This window comes from Sceloporus undulatus, chromosome 6 (genome assembly GCF_019175285.1).
Source record: "Sceloporus undulatus isolate JIND9_A2432 ecotype Alabama chromosome 6, SceUnd_v1.1, whole genome shotgun sequence".
Classification (NCBI taxonomy): Eukaryota; Metazoa; Chordata; class Lepidosauria; order Squamata; family Phrynosomatidae; genus Sceloporus; species Sceloporus undulatus.
Window position 1 is genome coordinate 108,330,998 of NC_056527.1, and position 17,566 is coordinate 108,348,563.

Consider the following 17,566-nt stretch of genomic DNA (forward strand, 5'->3'; position numbering starts at 1 on the left):
GATGAAACCTGAAGGAAGTATTTCTTTTCACCAGCAGTGGAGAACCTCAGTACTGGGGCTGAATCTGGTCCTCTTGAAGTCTCAGGGCCCTTTTTCACTGCACAATCATAGCATTATTATTCCAGTATAACTGCCATGGTTATTTCCTATGCAATCCTGGGATTGCCATGTTAGGGAAGGGCATTTAACATTATCAGCCAGAGAGTTTTAAAGCTTCACTATTCACTAAACTATGCTAGTACCCCAGGATTTGATAGGAGGGAAGGTTAAAGTGGAACAAAAGTGGAATAATTATCCAGGGTGAGTGGGCACACAGTCTGGCCCACTGGGCTTTTGCTGATGGCTACAACTCATCTTTAGGGTTGTATCTCAAACTTTGTATGGTTTCAGGCCTTTCTAAGAGACTGAAGTGTCTCTTCCAAGGTTTAATTGCCAGCAATAAAAAGTAAACTAAAATATGATGGTATAAAGCATGCTGGTATTAAGCTAAATTGTGCTAGTACCCTTTTTGTTTTTGTCTGATCCACTATGGAAATTCTGTTCCTGAGAATGTGTCTTTGGGTCTTGTAATGGCTTCATGACCATGAATAGAAAAGACAGATACATACATGGAGGATGTGTTTTTCAATGGCTATTGAGCCATAAGAATAGCTGTTCCATGTTCAGAAGGATTATAGCTTTTGCACCAGGCAAACACTGGGCTATTGTCTTTAAGATGTGCCACTTGTGAGTTTCCCAAGGGCATCAGATTGGTCCCTACTTGAAAAAGAGCTAGACAAGTTGGACTTGCTAGTAAGGTGGAACTGTAGATTAATAAGGGATCAGAACCACTATTCATCACACTCAGGATCACTCCATTTTCAGATGATTACCCAGGACAAGTAAGCTTACCTAAGATTCCCCCACATCCTTAAGTGAAAACCTCTTTGTTGAGTGGGAGCCTGAGAAATCACGAATGTTTGCCTGGCCAGACAAACTTTGGTCTCTTCTCTGTAAAGTATATGCAGTGTTTATCACAAGGTTGTGAGGATGAAGGATCAGGTTGGGGTGATGGGGGAGATACTGTTTTTGAAACACTGAATAATGGTAACAATTGGCCTTTGTCTTCACTAGCTTCCTGTGGAGGAACAGTTCATAATGCCACTCGTGGGCGCATTGTGGCTCCTGAAGCACCTGGTGGGCCTCGTGGTGGTCGGAACCTGACGTGCCGATGGTTGGTGGAGGCACCTGAAGGCCAGCGCTTGCACCTGCATTTTGAGAGAGTGGCTCTGGATGAAGATAATGATAAGTGAGGATGGAACAGGGATACTAAAGGGGAGGGAAAGAGATAAAAGTGCTGAGGCATCAGTGAAGTGGAAGAAGACAGGGGATAAGGAGGAAATAATTATTATGGTTGGAGGTGTGGAATGAACCAGAGGGAGAAAAAGATGAGAAAGGTATTGAGGGGAGGCATGAGATTAATATGGTGAGGAAAAATGATGAAGTAGAATTCAGGAGGAGGCAAGTGAGACTGAAGGCATTAGATACTGTCTGATCTTGGAAGCTAAGCATGGTCAATCCTGGTTAGTACTTGGATGGGAGACCATCAGAGAATACCAGTGGTGTCACCAAGATTGGTGTCACCCCAATGTGGTAACTCAGGCTGTCATCCCAGGGTCAGAACTGCCAAACCAATAATACCTCAGAAATAGATTGAGCCACTATGGAAGAAGAAGGCTCCAGTCTACTTGCTGCCAAAGGCTGGTAGACCAAGACACCTGAAGGGCCTGTCCATTTCATGGATTGTTCTGGTCTACCTGCCTTATTCATAGGTCCTGAAGGGATTCAGTTGCTATTTGGCAATGGAAGAAGCTTCCAAAAGAATGCCATGGTGTGCCAACAGCATCATCTTTGGCTCTGGGTGGATGACTGGGTCCTTCCTAGGACTTTCAGTTTCTGGGAGCCCCAGTTTACCCACAGAGAGGTGCAGCAGTACACTCCACACAGGAAGGCAGGCAGCCCCCTGTAAGGTGAGCTGCTCCCCCCTGCAGCCCCTAGAAATACTCCTGGGGAATGCCAAATGTTGAAGGCTATATTTTAGAAGAAGGCAATGGCAAAGCACCTCTGACTATTCCTTGCCTTAGAAAATCTCATGAAATTAATGTGGCTGCCATAAGTCGACAAGCAACTTGAAGGTGTGCACATGCACATACACACACGCAAGTGAGACAGTGGAAAGTATGGAAGGAAAGAGTCTTCATAGAAGTAGTTGGTCTGCTGAGCACTGAAAGAAAAAAGCAGGAGGCAGAGGTGTAGAGCAGCCCTCTAAAATGAAATTGGAGTTACTAATTGGTTAAGTAAAGAGGCAAGGGATGGTGGGTGTCAGGAGAGTGAGCAAGCTAAGTCACCCTGGTCTATTGTGCCCCTCAGACTAATGATCCGCAGTGGGAGCAGCACATTTTCCCCTATCATCTATGACTCTGACATGGACGATGTCCCAGAACGTGGGTTGCTGAGTGATGCCCAGTCTCTCATTGTGGAGCTGACCAGCGAGGGCCCTGCCACGCCTCTCATCCTTAGCCTGCGCTATGAAGGTAAGAACATAAAGCAACAGAAATAGGCAGGCAGGCATGCAATTATAGTGCTACCCCCACCCAAAGCTTGGAAAAGTTAATTTTTGGGGACTGCAGCTCCCAGAGGTCAGTAACCTTTCCAAACCCTCCCCTTCCCCTTGAACTGCTATTTCTGTTTTGTGCAACTAGGAAAACCCATTGAATCCAGCAGGTTTCATAATGTCTAGTAGTGTTTGTGGGTGCTTATTTAACACTTTAAAAACCACTGTCTTGAATGTTTGGTCAAATCTAAAATACGGTAGTTGGTGAACTAAATATAGTATTTAGTGAACTCATTTAATCCTAAAATACAAGGACTATTCTAAATCTGGTAATCATAGAAATAGGTTAAAATTGTGGAGAAGGGTTTAATCTGCTGATCATACGAGGATTCTGTAGGCTACTTGGGTGAAGACAGTTTTCTTTAACTGCTTTAGGTTGAATAGATTATTGGCGATATTGTAGTAATGGAACCTTTTACACTATGCTAGGCTAGTAAGGCAGCATAGAACGTTGAACTGTTAGTATGGCAGCATAGAACATTGAAGGGAGTTGTCAGTTTGGATGGGATGAAAATGTCACTTGTAGCATGGTTGATGTGGTCCTGAGAGGTGGGGAAATTAATGAACAAAGCCCAGAAGAGAAAGGGTGCAGAGCAGAAAAGAAGGGAAGTCAGGGAATGAGAGACTAATCAGAGAGAGGATTCCGATTAATTTATTTATTTAGAGTATTTATACCCTGCTCTTCAGCCACAAAGGCTCTGTGCCTTACAGATTGCTAATTTGACAGTTCCCTGTCTTTAGCTTTACAATCTAAAAAGGCATGATACAAAAGGAAAAGTGAATGGCAGTGGGGAAAGGGATCAAGTCAAACAGATACTGCTGGTTTTTAGAATCCTAGAATCATAAGAGTTGGAAGAGACCACAAGGGCCATCCAGTCCAACCCCCTATCATGCTGGAACTCACAATCTAAGCCTCACCTACAGATAGCCATCCAGCCTGTGCTTAAAGACCTCCAAAGAAGGAGGTCCAAGGGAGTGCATTCCACCATCGACCAGCTCTTATTGTCATGAAATTCCTCCTAAAGTTGGGTTGGAATCTCTTTTCCTGTAGCTTGCACCCATTGTTCTGTGTTCTAGTCTCTGGAATAGCACAGATTTCTCTCTTTCTAAGACCAGGAAGGTGGCAGTTAGGGTTGGGGGCGGGGTGAAGCTCCATCTGCCTCTGGGTCTAGGCATTGTGAAGCTGTGCCTGCCTCTTCTTCTATTCCTCTGGGGCCAGGGTGGTAGCAGTTAAGATGGAGGGAGGGTCTTCCATCTGCCTCTGGGGCTAAGCATGGTGGAACTGTGCCTGCTTCTCCTTCTCCTTCTCTGAGTCCAGAGTGGTGGGAGTTAAGATGGAGAGATGTCGTTTCATCTGCCTCTGGGTCTAGGCACGGTACAGTTGTACCTACCTCTTTTCTCCCTCTAAGTCCAGAGTGGTAGCAGTTAAGATGAAGGGGGGCTCTTTCATCTGTCTCTGGGGCTATGCATGAATCTGTGTCTGCCCCTTCTTCTCTCCCTTTTCCCAAAGAACTTGCTAAAATGAGGAGGGATTGTACTCTGTAGGTAGAGATGGAGGGGAGTTCCAGGGAGACTGATGAATGGATGGTGGACGCTTGGAGACAGAAAAGGAGGGTTGAAGTTCGAGGTGTAAAGAGATGTGCAGTATTGGCAGGTTGAAAGCAACCAACCAGCCAACCAACAAATTTCTAAACAAGGAAATTCCTCCAGTTGTGATTTTTACTCTCATTGCAACATTGTGATCAGACTAGGATGGACAACAGAACCAAGAAGTGACAATACTGTGGCTGAATCTCACATACTGATTTGACCTAACTGCCAGAAAGTTCTTTGCCTGAAGCTATCTAGTCAGCAATAGATGTATTGTTGCTCCCATCTTCTGGCCAGTGGTGATACTGCACCGAGAGGGACCAAATGTTGTTGCTACAATTGGGGAATAGCTTCTCTAACTCTCTTGCTCCTCCTTCTGGTAGCTTTTGATGAAGACCGATGTTATGAACCATTCCTGGCACATGGTAATTTCAGCACAACAGATCCATTGTATCATATGGGGACTGTAGTTGAGTTTGCCTGCAGTGCTGGATATATGCTTGAACAGGGACCTTCTGCCATTGAATGCATAGATGCAAGAGATCCTCGCTGGAATGAAAGCGAGCCAACCTGCAAAGGTAATCAACCTAGCCCTTAACAAGCTTCTGCTTGTGCAGTTTGTGGCAACTTTCTTTTCTTTGTGCTTGTTCATGCTTTAAGGATCTGCACAGAGTTGTTGTCCTGGTTTAGGGGAACAGAAGACATCTTCTAGCTAGAAGAACCTGGCTGTTACTTTCAGTTCTAATCCAAAGTAGATCTATCTCTAATAAAGATCTATTAAAGTGAATGAGACCTGTTTCCAAGTAAATATCTATTGGATGGATGGATGAATTGATGGATGGTGTGTGTGTGTGTGTGTGTGTGTGTGTGTGTGAGAGAGAGAGAGAGAGAGAGAGAGAGAGAGAGAGAAATTAAGCCAAGCATGGGAGCTATTTGGTCTAATAGCCTAGAGTGAGATTTTTCATAATTTTTGTATTCTGTCATGTCTTTCTGATTTGACCATGGAGTCAGAGGTGGGAATAGTGGGGAAGAAGAGAAGCAGAAAGCAGATTATTTCAGGATTTATGAAAGATGGCTCCATAGCAACAGGAATATCATTGAGAGGCATATGTGTCCCCTGCCAAGAATCTTAAGAACACTGAGGTCTAGCACAAAGTTGAAAACTAAATGGCCATCCAGATGTTGTCAGATGCAACTCCTATCAGTCTGACAACATCAGAGAACCTGCATCTCAACAACACCTAGAGTTACACATTCAGGGAGATTGCCCAAATGTGCTTCTTCCATTATTTTTTTCCAAAAAAAATGTCTTTGCATAGAGGCATCTGGTTGAATGCTGGCTTAGGCTGGTAGCGGAGAGGCATTGTTGGGTTCCATATGTAGTCCTTCTGACAGTATGTCTCTTTTCCTCCAGCGTTGTGTGGAGGGGAACTCTCTGAGTCTACAGGCGTCATACTTTCCCCTGATTGGCCCCAGTCCTATGGAAAAGGCCAGGACTGCGTCTGGGGTATCCGAGTGCAGGAGGAGAAGAGAGTGCTGCTGGACATTGAGATGTAGGTACCCAGGCTATCACCACCATCAACCACAGCTCCTTTGTTGGGGAGGATCCCCATGACTCAGACATCAGCATCCCGTCTTGTCCTCATGGTCTTCTGAATCAACCATCCATCATTAAATTGATTGTTGAAGTCATTCATCTCACCCATTAAACCTGGTAAGGTCCTTGTATACATTTGGGGGAAATCTCCTCTGATAAACAGGAAACCTATTGTAACTCAGGTGATGGCTGACAAAGCCACCCAGCTGGCAAAGCAAGGGTGGGCAAAGAGTAAAATATGAGTCACATTTGGTCCACAGGGCCTCATTATTCCTCCCAGTTTTTTACTTAAAATACCTCCCACCCTCTAGAACAGTGTTGGACAACTATTGGGGGTTGGGATTTTCACTGCACTCCCCCCCAGGAGACCTTGGAGGGCTGCAACACCCCTCACTGTCCCGAAGTCCCTAGACAACATGAAAACAATTTCACAGCATTTTTGGTGCTTTCTGCGCTTTTAAGAGGCCTAAATAGCCTGAAGGCACGAGACCCCATATGATCTTGGAAGCTAAGCAGGGCCAGTCCTAGTTAATACATGTTTGTGAGACTGCCATGACCAGGAGGTGTAGGCTATGGCCCCATTCCCATTGGGCTATAAAGCGAATCAAGAATCGGATTATAGGGATCCTTGTTTAAAGACAATCGTTCCCATTTGAATTCGCTTTCGATCCTACTTTAATCGATTTCTCCAGCGAAAACCCAAATCAGTGGTAGATAACCCGGATTATACTGACTGCACTTTTCCAGCAGTTCTTTTTGCAGCTGCTGTGTCGGATCCAGGGCAAACTAATGGGAACGACAGGGTGTCCTAATCAGTATTTTAGGAGAGGAGGAGCAATGTTCAAGGGGCTGTCCCGGGGGTGTCACCCACTTTGTTCTCTTTCCTGCATTCCCGGCGCCATTTCCCCCCATTTGCGTAGCCTTTCCCCCGGTGGAGCGGGAAGCAAGGCAAGGAGATCACGTGTGTAGACAAATTAGTTTTTTTTTAAATTAAGGTTTCGATCACCTAGGTGCGGTAAGTGCATGACGCCCCCCTGCCAAACCCCCTGCTCCACATAGATTGATGTGTGAGGAGACCCACTGCACACCCTTTTTATAACTATTATTTCTTCTTTTTCCTTTTTCTGTTTTTGCTGAGCACCTAAGCACCTCAGCGCTCCAGCGTCTGGGTGGCAATCACATGACACCTAGCTGCCCAAGTGCTCAGGCACTTCAGTGATCCATTGACCACACACACACACACACACACACACACACACACACACACACAAACACCAGAAAAACAGGTTTGAAAGACGCAAATGGAAACAGGGAACAAAAATAGCCCGTGTCAAAATGCATTGAAGTAACTGATGTCACTGTGACGTCTAATCACCTAAGCGTTTGATTGACAGCTTAAAAAAGGAAAAAATGGTTCCAGATAGGCAATGGGAACGGGGAACAAAAATGTCCGCATCAACATACAATGGAGAAATATCAATGGGAACGAGAACATGACTCAAGAAAAACCGAGTCTGTTTGCTCCCTTTTGTAATGGGAACGATGGACGTGATTTGAATACGACTTGGGAATTCGCTCCGAGTCTGACTCACAGCAAGATTAATTGCTTTATAGCCCAGTGGGAATGGGGCCTATATTTCAGACAAAAGAACTGGTGTGTTATAGTGGTTTGAATGTTAGACTACAATTGTAGGAGCCCAAGGTTCGGAATTCCACTTGGCCATGGAAACCAAACTGGATATCTTTGGGCAAGCCACACTCTCCCAGTCTTAGAGGGAGGCAATGGCAAACCTTCTCTGAATAAACTTAATAAGAAAATGCTCTAATAGGTTGGCCTGAGGGTTTCCGTAAGTCAAAAACCACTGGAATACATGCAACAACAAAGTGTTTGCCCCATGAAGATTACAAGAGATAGAAAAAAGATGGATAGGACTAACATGATCGAAAAAAAATAAGAATACGGGTCTTATTTAAATGTGGAAAAGTCTGGGTATTATTTATTTATTTATTATTCTACTCGCTTTTTCTCCTTCAATCTAACTAAATAAAATCTGGAGGCCTGAGGAAGTTTACAGGAAAAAAAAAACCAACTTATTATGCCTGCAGCCACATAATGAAATAATTCTGTGAACCACTCTGAGTAGAATGCAGACGCCGTCTCAGTCAGTAAAACTAATGATGATTGCATTAATAAGCAGAACAGCTATCTATTTGAGCAGGTTCTGATATTTCCTGGCTTGAAAGTGGCTATCCCTATTTTTGAAATGCACTCCCCAGTGTTCACTTCATTTTTACCAAGCTGAATTATGTAAAAAGATTCCTCTTTCTGTGTTAAAAGCCAAATTCCCTTAAAAGACTCAGCTTAATGTAACATTCCAAGAAGGGCTTTGATTCGCTTTTCATCCATCCATTCATTTGTTTATCCATCCACACAATGATGTTTATCACACTATGCTCTTAAAGAGCTACTATTCCAGTGTGACTCCTCTAGCAGCCTCCTGTTGCATGCTGGGATTGGCAGTTTTAAGGAGCTGAACTTCTCTGCCTGAGAATTCTAAATACCCCTCCTTAAAACTGCCAATCCCAGCATGCAACAGGAGGCAGCTAGAGGAGTCACACTGGAATAGTACCTCTTTAAGAGCATAGTGTGATAAACATCATTGACTCATAAATATGGATGAGAGAGACGTATTAGAGCCATTTAAGTGGTCCCAATCATGTCCCATTGTTCTTTATAGTTCCTGCTTATACGTTTCCCTTTTCTTCCCAGCCTCAACATCCGCAAGTCTGATGTGTTGACAATCTTTGATGGAGGGGACTTAACTGCTCGGATCCTTGGCCAGTATTTGGGCCCACACCCTCGCTTCAGCCTGTATTCCTCTGGCCCAGCAGTCACTCTTCAGTTCCAGTCAGACCCCGGGGACCCTCTCTTTGGCCTCAGCCAGGGTTTCCTGGTGCGGTACAAGGGTATGCAAAAGAAACTGTGCATGGGAGGTGGGAAACAACCTGTTGAAAACCAGCATCTTTGTGACACATTTGTGGAAAGCAATTTATGATGCCAGGCAAAAAAAACACACAGAGAGAAGACATGTGGAAGTTGCAGGTGATAACATATCCTCCCAGTTTGGCAGGAACAGTCCTGATTCATCCTCTGTTGTCCTACTTTTTCAACTACTTTAAATATGTCCCATGTTCTTCCTCTTCTTCCCACTTCTCTACATTGTCCTCAGTTTACTTCAGTTGCTGCAAAGTCAGTTCAAATTTCAAAACACTCAACTAGCTCAGCAGGGGGAGGACAAAATAAAGGAGGGAATCTTGCTCTTTCTCGTAGGTTCAGGCAAAAGCACATTGCTTCTGCTGCAGCTTCTCCTAGCTTGTGCTTTCTTCCTTATTAATAAATATTGCCATCTTGACCACACTCTGATGTTGGTTGCCTACAAGTGTCCCAGTTTTCATTTGTGAAATGTTGCCGAAGTTTATTTCTTTAGAACACACTGAATTTGAAAGAAATATTTACAACATAAATATTGGCTTCTGGGATGGAGGTCTAATTTGACCACCTTATTTGAGATTTTCCATTTGATATGAAAGGAAAGCCAAATGAATAGGCTGATAAGGGGGAGAATGAAAATACTGAAAAATCAAGGGGTAGTTTTTACTCAGTTTTAATTTCAGTCAGATTCTCTTTCTTCTAACACCAGTTCTGCTTCCAGCTCAGCCTAGAGTTCTGCAAAGTACAAGATGCAGATTCAGCATTTGTTTTCCCCAGTATTATTACAGAGGTCTTAACACTGAGATATAATCCTTGTCTACAGGAACAAGGAGTTCAGTGATGTTCCAGCTGTTATCTTCATGCTGTCTTTTTAAAATTAATTCACATGTCACTGTTTCTCTTTGGGACAGTACAGTCACCTGGAAAAAAAAACCTCCTGGAGTTGTTTACTTATCCTTGATCTGAGATTTCTCTCATCATTTTATGTATCTTTTATTTACCCTTTGAGTGTAAACAAAAAGAAAATGGATGCTAAAGTGGGTTCAGGAATTAAGATGGCCTTTTTTGCAGATGAGCCTATAGAACTGTCAGCATACAATGGGAAAGTGGAAAAAGAAAAGCCTAGCTGGGAGGTGGGAGGACTTGTTGCTCCAGGATGTGAGAAAAGGCATCCCCTAATTCCTTCCTTCTTTTCTCTCTTGGACAGAGGTTCCACGAAATGACACTTGCCCAGAGCTGCCAGAAGTGGAGTTTGGCTGGCGCACAGCTTCTCATGCTGCTGTCATCCGTGGCACAGTTGTGACCTACCAGTGTGAGCCAGGTTATGACATTGTGGGATCTGACATACTCACTTGCCAATGGGATCTATCCTGGAGCAACAGCCCTCCCACATGCCAGAAGAGTAAGTCTTCCTGCTGCTAACACCAACATGATGGATACTTTGCAAATAGTAGTCTTTTTCTTCTTTCTGGATTCCCAGCGCATCAGCTGGGCCTGGGGAAATAAAAAGGTGAAGAAATTGGGTAAATAGAATCTGTTGAAAGGAGACCACTTAATGGCCTAGAAAGCAGGAATTATTTGCCTTGTTTTGTGGAAAAAATCGCTCAAGATTCTATTTTGTCTTGGTCCTTTCAAACAGATGTAGGCCAAGATAGCATAGTACAAATATGCACTGATGGAGTAACATTATGTAACTTCTATACTGGATACAACTGTAGAACAATGGATGTGGATCCATGACTGACAAACTGGGGTGCAATTGAGGTTTGAAATAAGTAAAGGTGATACATAGAAGCAGTGCACATTCACATGCTACTTTATGTACTTTAATGTATTGGTGCATGTACATTGGTCCCACATGTACAACTTGGCTTATGCCTCTGTTGGCTGGATATAAACATTATGTAGTGCCTACATGTGTCACTAACAGGTTGTCAGCTGTAGTTTGTACTTATGGCTTATGGTTACCTCATGAATTTCATAGGGTCTTCTTAGGCAAGGAATACTCAGAGGTGGTTTTCCCATTTTTTTCTTCAGAAATATAACCTGTAGTACCTTGGGTGTCTCCCATCCAAGTACTAACCAGCTCTGAATCTTCTTACCTTCCAAGAATCTGCTGCCTGTAATTTATTTAGCTGTCTTTCTTCATAGCAATGGGAAGAATATTAGTTCCTGCATTGTCAGACATGATACTTTCAAGGAGGGAGAGAGGGAGGGGGACATGAGAAAGATACACAGATCATTCTTTTAAAACTCATTTTATTTTCTCTGTCTGCCTTTCCTTCTACAACAGTTGTGAACTGTGCTGATCCTGGGGAAATCAGCAATGGCAAACGCAGCGTCTCGGATCGACGTTTCTCCATTGGTTCCCACGTCCAGTATTTTTGTCATGAGGGCTACGTGGTGGAAGGGAGCAGCACACTGACTTGTTACAACCGGGACACTGGCACCCCTAAATGGAGTGACCGAGTGCCCAAATGTGTCTGTGAGTAAAATGGGCAAGAGAGGGCTGTAGTGAAGGGAGGGAACCTTGCTATGTGAAACAAGACAAAGCCATAAAGTAATCACCAGCTCTCAGGGCATGAATATAAAGTTTGGCAGCCATAGGAATTGAGAATGATACTTTGGGCAGGTCAGCTTATTTAGCAGCCCTGATGGGTTTTTTTGCTTGCTTGCCTGGCCTTTTGGCAGACTTCTCTAAATTTGTGCACTCCAGATAAATTGGACTGCAGCTTCCATAATTCCTTAACGAGGTTTGCAGGATTATGGCCTGGTGACGCAGTGGTTAAATGCCTGTACTGCAGCAACTCACTCACAAACCATAAGGTTGTGAGTTCAATACCACAAAAAGGGATCAAGCTCAACTCAGGCTTGCATCCTTCTGAGGTCGCTAAAATGAATACCCAGATTGTTGGGGGCAATTAGCTTACAGTTGTAAACTGCTTAGACACTGTTAGTTCAGTATGAAGCGGTATATAAATGAAGCTGTTTGAGTTTTTTTGTTTGTTTGCTTGTTTATGGGAGATGCAGGCCAATGCATCTGGAAGGCTCCAGTTTAGGGACCACTGGCACATAGAATGGTTGCTCACTGGAGCCCATGGCTTATTAATGATTAATATGGACAATAAAACCCCTTTTATAAGTATCAGAAGCAGTAGACATGTGCATGAGGGAACTGACTGAAGAAGGAGTAATATGGAGCAGTTTTTCCTCCAAAGTCATGGTACATATTCCCAAGAACAATCAAGTTATTTTGGCATGTGAGACAGAAAAATCTCATGAGCTCCTCTCTCCATCATGACCATATAGGTAGAATAAACAAATATCATAACATTTTCTGTGATGTCATGGTAACCAAAATTTGCTGTCTGCAGAGGCTTGCCTCTCCCTGCCTAATATTTGGTCGGGCCCTGAGTTGAACCAAATATTTTGAAAGGATTTTTGGAGAGGATGAAGGGATTGCAGAGCAGCTGAGTGACTTCTTTGTTGAGAGGTATTCAAGTGCAAAAACAATTAGTAATGTTTCCAGAGCTGCTTTGTGGAAATGATGATGCAGCACCATATTTCCTTATTAATCTCATTGGTCTATGCCCCTGAAGACATCCAGCAGTCCTTTTGCAATCCATAAAGCTCACATAATTGTATAATAATTATCTTATTTGTGTAGTTTAATCCCAATCAGAAAATAGAAACGGAATACTTAGGAAATTGTCACCATATCTACCCAGATTTAACTGCGTCCATAGGGTGCCATCTCTGCAGCCAGTAAGAGATGATGGTAGGGGATGGTCATACTGGTTGAGTGATAATGGGAATTGTTTCCTAATACATGTGAATGACACTATGCTGGAGAAAGTTGTTTTAACATATTGGCCTTAATTTTGGATCACAGTTGTCCTTGAATTGGTAAAATGAGAATTAATAATAGTCATGTATATTCTATGCCAGTCTGGTATAGTATTTGCATCAGGGTGGCCAACTTGTGGTCACTTCTTGTAAGACAGCAGCTCCTGCCAGCCCCAGCCAACACAGTCAAATAAATGGTGAGAGATGCTGGATGTTAAAAAAAAAAAAGCAGTGATTGGGAATATCTAATGGAGTCCATGGGAGAAACAGGAGATGTTTGTTTTATTATAGCAATACTGCTTACCGATGTGCTAAGCGGTTTACAAAGTGTAAACTTATTGCCCCAATAAGCTGGGTACTCATTTTAGCGACCTATAGAAGGATGCCAGGCTGAATCGACTCAGAGCCCTGGCTGGTATTGAACTCACAACACAAAAACCTTGTGGTTTGTGAGTGAGTGGCTAAAATACAGGCATTTAACCACTGTGTTACCAGGGTTCCTAGTTAAAATGTTATCAGTTAACATTTTTTTAAAAAATCCAAAACTAATAAAACAGCCATCCTTTGAGCATCTTGAAACATGTCTCCAATTTCTTCTAAGGATACTGGATGGCCACAAGCTGCCCATCCCAGGGTTAAAGTGCTGAAGTGAGACTTGAAGGACCCAGGTTCAATTCTCCACTAACCTGTGAAACTCACTGGCTGACCCACTGTGTCTCACTCTGACCTGTCTTACAGGGTTGTTGTGGGGATGAAGGAATGAGGGAGGAAGCCATATAAGTTTTCTGGAGTTTATTTGAAAATATATAGTTAGGGTATAAATACAGTCAGCCCTTGGTCACTCTTATTTTTCTCCTGGATCTTCACATTTCAGTAAAAGCTTTTAGCCATCTTGTTCTCATCTTGAAGGTGTTATTACAAAACAACAATCAATGATAATCTATTTTAAAAAGATTCTGCTAGGAAAAAACAGTGATAAATAGCATGTCCTTCAGGAAACAGGACCACCCACAACAGGAGAGATTTCGGACTCGGATATCAAGGTAAAGGTTGACACATTTTACCATGGACAACTTTCTTTAAATCTCAAATATAAAACTGTTTATTTTTAGACTACAGAATTCTCCCAGAATTCCATGCAAGTTCAGGTATTATGGGGGGTTTTCTAACCCCCCCCCCCCCCCGTGACTTTCCCAAGCTGTGCAGCAGATAAAGATGAGGTGGCTTCATGAATCCATTTGCATTTCTGCCTTCTCATTTGCCAACCTCCCTGCCCTTTTCTGCTTTTGGTGGTGATGGTGGTAACCATCTCATGGTGGCAGTCTCACAGCAAGGAACTTACATTCAGGGCTGGGAGACTTAAGGCCTCTTTTGTCTTTGACAGTGAAATATGAGCCCTGCCTGAACCCTGGTGTTCCAGAGAATGGCTATCAAACCCTTTACAAGCATCACTACCAGGCGGGAGAATCCCTGCGCTTCTTCTGCTATGAGGGGTTTGAACTAATAGGTGAAGTGACCATCACTTGCATACCGGGACATCCATCCCAGTGGACCAGCCAACCCCCACTGTGTAAAGGTATGGTGTCTCCATCCCTGCTTTCCCTTATCCCATCTTACTTTGTTGTGCTTGCCTAGTTGTCATTCTTTAAATGCTTCCCATTGGTTTCTTTTCCCCTCACCAGTGGCCTATGAGGAGTTATTGGACAGCCGGAAACTAGAAGGTGAGAATGGTAGACAGATGAGGGATATTGTGACTGGAAAGAGATGTTGGGGAGATGTTTTGCAGGTTGTTTGAATGACTGAGGTTGGGAAGTCTACTTTTTTTGAACAATTCTGAGAACTTCCTCTTTCAAGTCACGTATCATGCTGGCTGGGGGATTCTGGAAGTTGTAGTAAAAAAAAAAATTACAAGTTATGGTGTGATAGCTCTCGCACGTTTGTACAATTAACTGTTCTCTGTTTTCTCAGTCACCCAGACAACAGACCCTTCCCACCAGATGGAAGGGGGCAACATTGCCCTGGCGATTTTCCTTCCCATCATCCTTGTCATCCTTCTAATTGGTGGAATCTATGTCTACTACACCAAGTGAGCAAGCATCTCATACATTGGTGGGTGGGGTGAGTTGAACCTTTGAAAGGCAGCATCTTTGGTCAGTCGGTGTCAGTGTGAATAGATATAGTTGGGTGTCGTGTGCCAGGTTAGGCTCCTGTATGAAAGCAGAAGTCCTTTGTTCTTTTTTTACATTGAAGGTTGGCAAGACTTGGATTTGCCTGGGAGTCACAACGTCAACCTGCACTAATCCCAAATACCAAGTATGTAGAGACAGAGTGCAGCTATTCTGTGATGACAGAAATGTAGTCTGTATATGATTAGAAGCATTTTCTTTGTGCTTTCTGTTCTAAGAGACAGGAAAGCTGCTGATGAAGAAAAACTTCATCTGTTGATTTTTCATGTGTTGTAGTGATTTCTCCTCTTTCTGGCCATGTGGGTACTGGGAGATTCTTAATGTCCAGGAAATAAACTTTAAATTCCATTAGCCAGACAAAAAGCCATTGCCTTTGAAATCCAGTTTGTCTCAATTCCTTTGTGAGGTTACAATCCTCTTTGTTAGGAAGAGAACACTGAATTTCTCCGGAAGCCTTCATACTTTTGCATGAATCTCCCAGTACCCACATGGCCAGAAGGAAGAGGGGCCTGCCTGCATGAATACTCGTCCTTACCATCTGAACTGATGACAACAGCCACAACATCTTGACAAAATGCAGGTCTATGATGAACAGCATCAATTTTTTTCTTTCACTTGTATGATTTTTCATACCTTTGCCTGATGAAGAAGCCAGTGGAGCTTTGAAAGCTTGCAACATGTATAATGTGCATTTTGGTTGGCCCAATAAAGGAACCACTATTTTGTGGATTTTAGATGATAATGTTTATTGTTCTTAGGGTTGTCAAAAAGAAAACTGGAGAAGGCTCCTGTGCCTTTAATGGCAATGTAGAATAGGGAGTTTCAGCAGGTATTGCTAAACCATGCAACTGGGTAAGAAACAACAAAGAAAGTGTTGCTTTACCCAACAGCCCTGCTGCCTGCTTGCTTTTATCTGTCCTCTTTTTTCACCTCCTGTAGGTTCCAAGGAAAGACCCTCTTTGGTTTCTCTTTCTCCAGCTCCCATAGCTACAGCCCGATCACTGTGGAGTCTGACTTTAACAACCCTCTCTATGAGGCTGGGGTGAGTTGCACATGCTAACTACTTGGTCATTCCTCAGCCATTGCTCTACAGTTGGGCATTTTCAAAAAGAACAGCAGCGACATTTGAGTCTGAGTACATCTTGATGAACATTCCCCACTTTCCAAGCAGTGAGAAGTTCCAGGGGGTAGTACAACAGGATTTAATTACTTTTCTATGAGGGTGACCCTTGAAAATTCATTCTGGTTTTGTAAAAGAAGGGTTTTATACTCATCTTACACAAACCAAAGCAAACAGGCATTCATTCATTCAAGGCAGCAGACCTGCTACCATTTCTCAGATCTTGATGGAGTTCAACTATTGGTTAATTACCATCAAGTTAGCTTCAGCTGATCGGGACCCTATGGACGAGACACCTCCAGGTCACCCTGGTATTAAGAGGCCCTGCTCAGGTCTTGTAATGCTGGCTTCCTTGATTGTGTCCACCTATAAAGAGTTCTTCCTCTTTTCATCCTCCCTTCCACTTTATTGAGCATTATTTTCTATTCTAGTCAGTCATGCCACCTCATGGTATAGCTACAGTATGATAGAGTCAGTTTGGTTATTTTGTCTCTTAGGGAGAGTTCAGACTTGAATTGCTGTAGGACTCATTTATTTGTTTGTTTTGCCAGTCTGTGGTAGAAATCTTTTTCATTGTTTGTGTGCATGTGCCTTCAAGTTGCCTGTCCAATATGCATTTCATAGGATTTTTTCAGGTAAGGAATACTTTGTCACATTTCAACTGAGTTGATTAATTCATTAATAGCCGCCTTGGATCACATTTTGGGAGAAAACGGGATATAAGTGCAATAAATTAAATGAATAAGTAATTTTTAAAACTATATACTATGCTAAATTCGTGGCATGCAGCTGATCCTCCTTTATTGCTGACAAGCAAGGGAGGCGGGTGGTTAAGACATTAGCCACTCTGGGTTTGAAGTTTACCTTTAGCTGTCCAATGTGCTGAACTCCATCTCCGAAAAAATATTGAGCATCTTAGCTCTTCAGAGAAGACCTATCTTCTCTATACTCTAAGTCCAGAGAAAACTTAGAGTACATTCACCACTCTGGTAACACTGGGGCCTCCTGCCTTCACTGCTTACAAGAAAGAACACAGTGACCTGATCCAGAATGGGATCTCCATGCATGGCTAGGGCAGGTTTAAACCTTCACATAAGGGCACACTCCCACCAACACATACACACAAAACAACAGTGGTTGAAAGTTTCAAAGATCCCTGTTTCCTTTTCACCAGAAGGCAATTAAGTTTTTATTCAAGCAGGCTTTTATTGTATAATTGTAAAAACAGTTCCAAAGAAGTCATTGCTTTTGTTCCAGGGTTTTGTGTGTGTGTGGGGGGGGAGTTCAGAATCAAAAAAGGAGAGGAAAAGGTTAAATCATCACCTGCTAGATAACTGCCCCCCCCATAGTGTTACTTACCTTTCAAACAAGCACATGCATCTTAACATCATGTGCTGTTTGACTCTTGAGTGTCAGACTAATATGGTTCTCTTTACATACAATGCAACAAAAGAGGAACAGTACTCAAGCAGGTGAAGTCCCCTGATGTCTGAAATAGTTAAGGATAGAACTTGGCATAGTAGTTTGTGTGTTGGACTGTGATTCTAGAGAACAAGGTTGGATTTCCAGCTCAGCTATGAAA

At 43.0% G+C, this 17,566-nt stretch overlaps 1 protein-coding gene across 2 annotated transcripts in view; it reads left to right on the top strand.

The window, feature by feature from the left end:
- SEZ6L2 (seizure related 6 homolog like 2) overlaps window positions 1–17,566 on the top strand; it is a 31,768-nt gene that overhangs the window by 11,629 nt on the left and 2,573 nt on the right. For both annotated transcript variants that reach the window (XM_042471631.1, XM_042471630.1), the window contains exons 7-17: window positions 1,114–1,288; window positions 2,410–2,573; window positions 4,627–4,821; window positions 5,658–5,796; window positions 8,611–8,807; window positions 10,040–10,234; window positions 11,126–11,317; window positions 14,063–14,254; window positions 14,361–14,399; window positions 14,647–14,764; window positions 15,804–15,906. In XM_042471631.1, coding sequence (XP_042327565.1) covers window positions 1,114–1,288; window positions 2,410–2,573; window positions 4,627–4,821; window positions 5,658–5,796; window positions 8,611–8,807; window positions 10,040–10,234; window positions 11,126–11,317; window positions 14,063–14,254; window positions 14,361–14,399; window positions 14,647–14,764; window positions 15,804–15,906 — 1,709 coding nt within the window. The remainder of the gene's footprint in view (window positions 1–1,113; window positions 1,289–2,409; window positions 2,574–4,626; window positions 4,822–5,657; window positions 5,797–8,610; window positions 8,808–10,039; window positions 10,235–11,125; window positions 11,318–14,062; window positions 14,255–14,360; window positions 14,400–14,646; window positions 14,765–15,803; window positions 15,907–17,566) is intronic.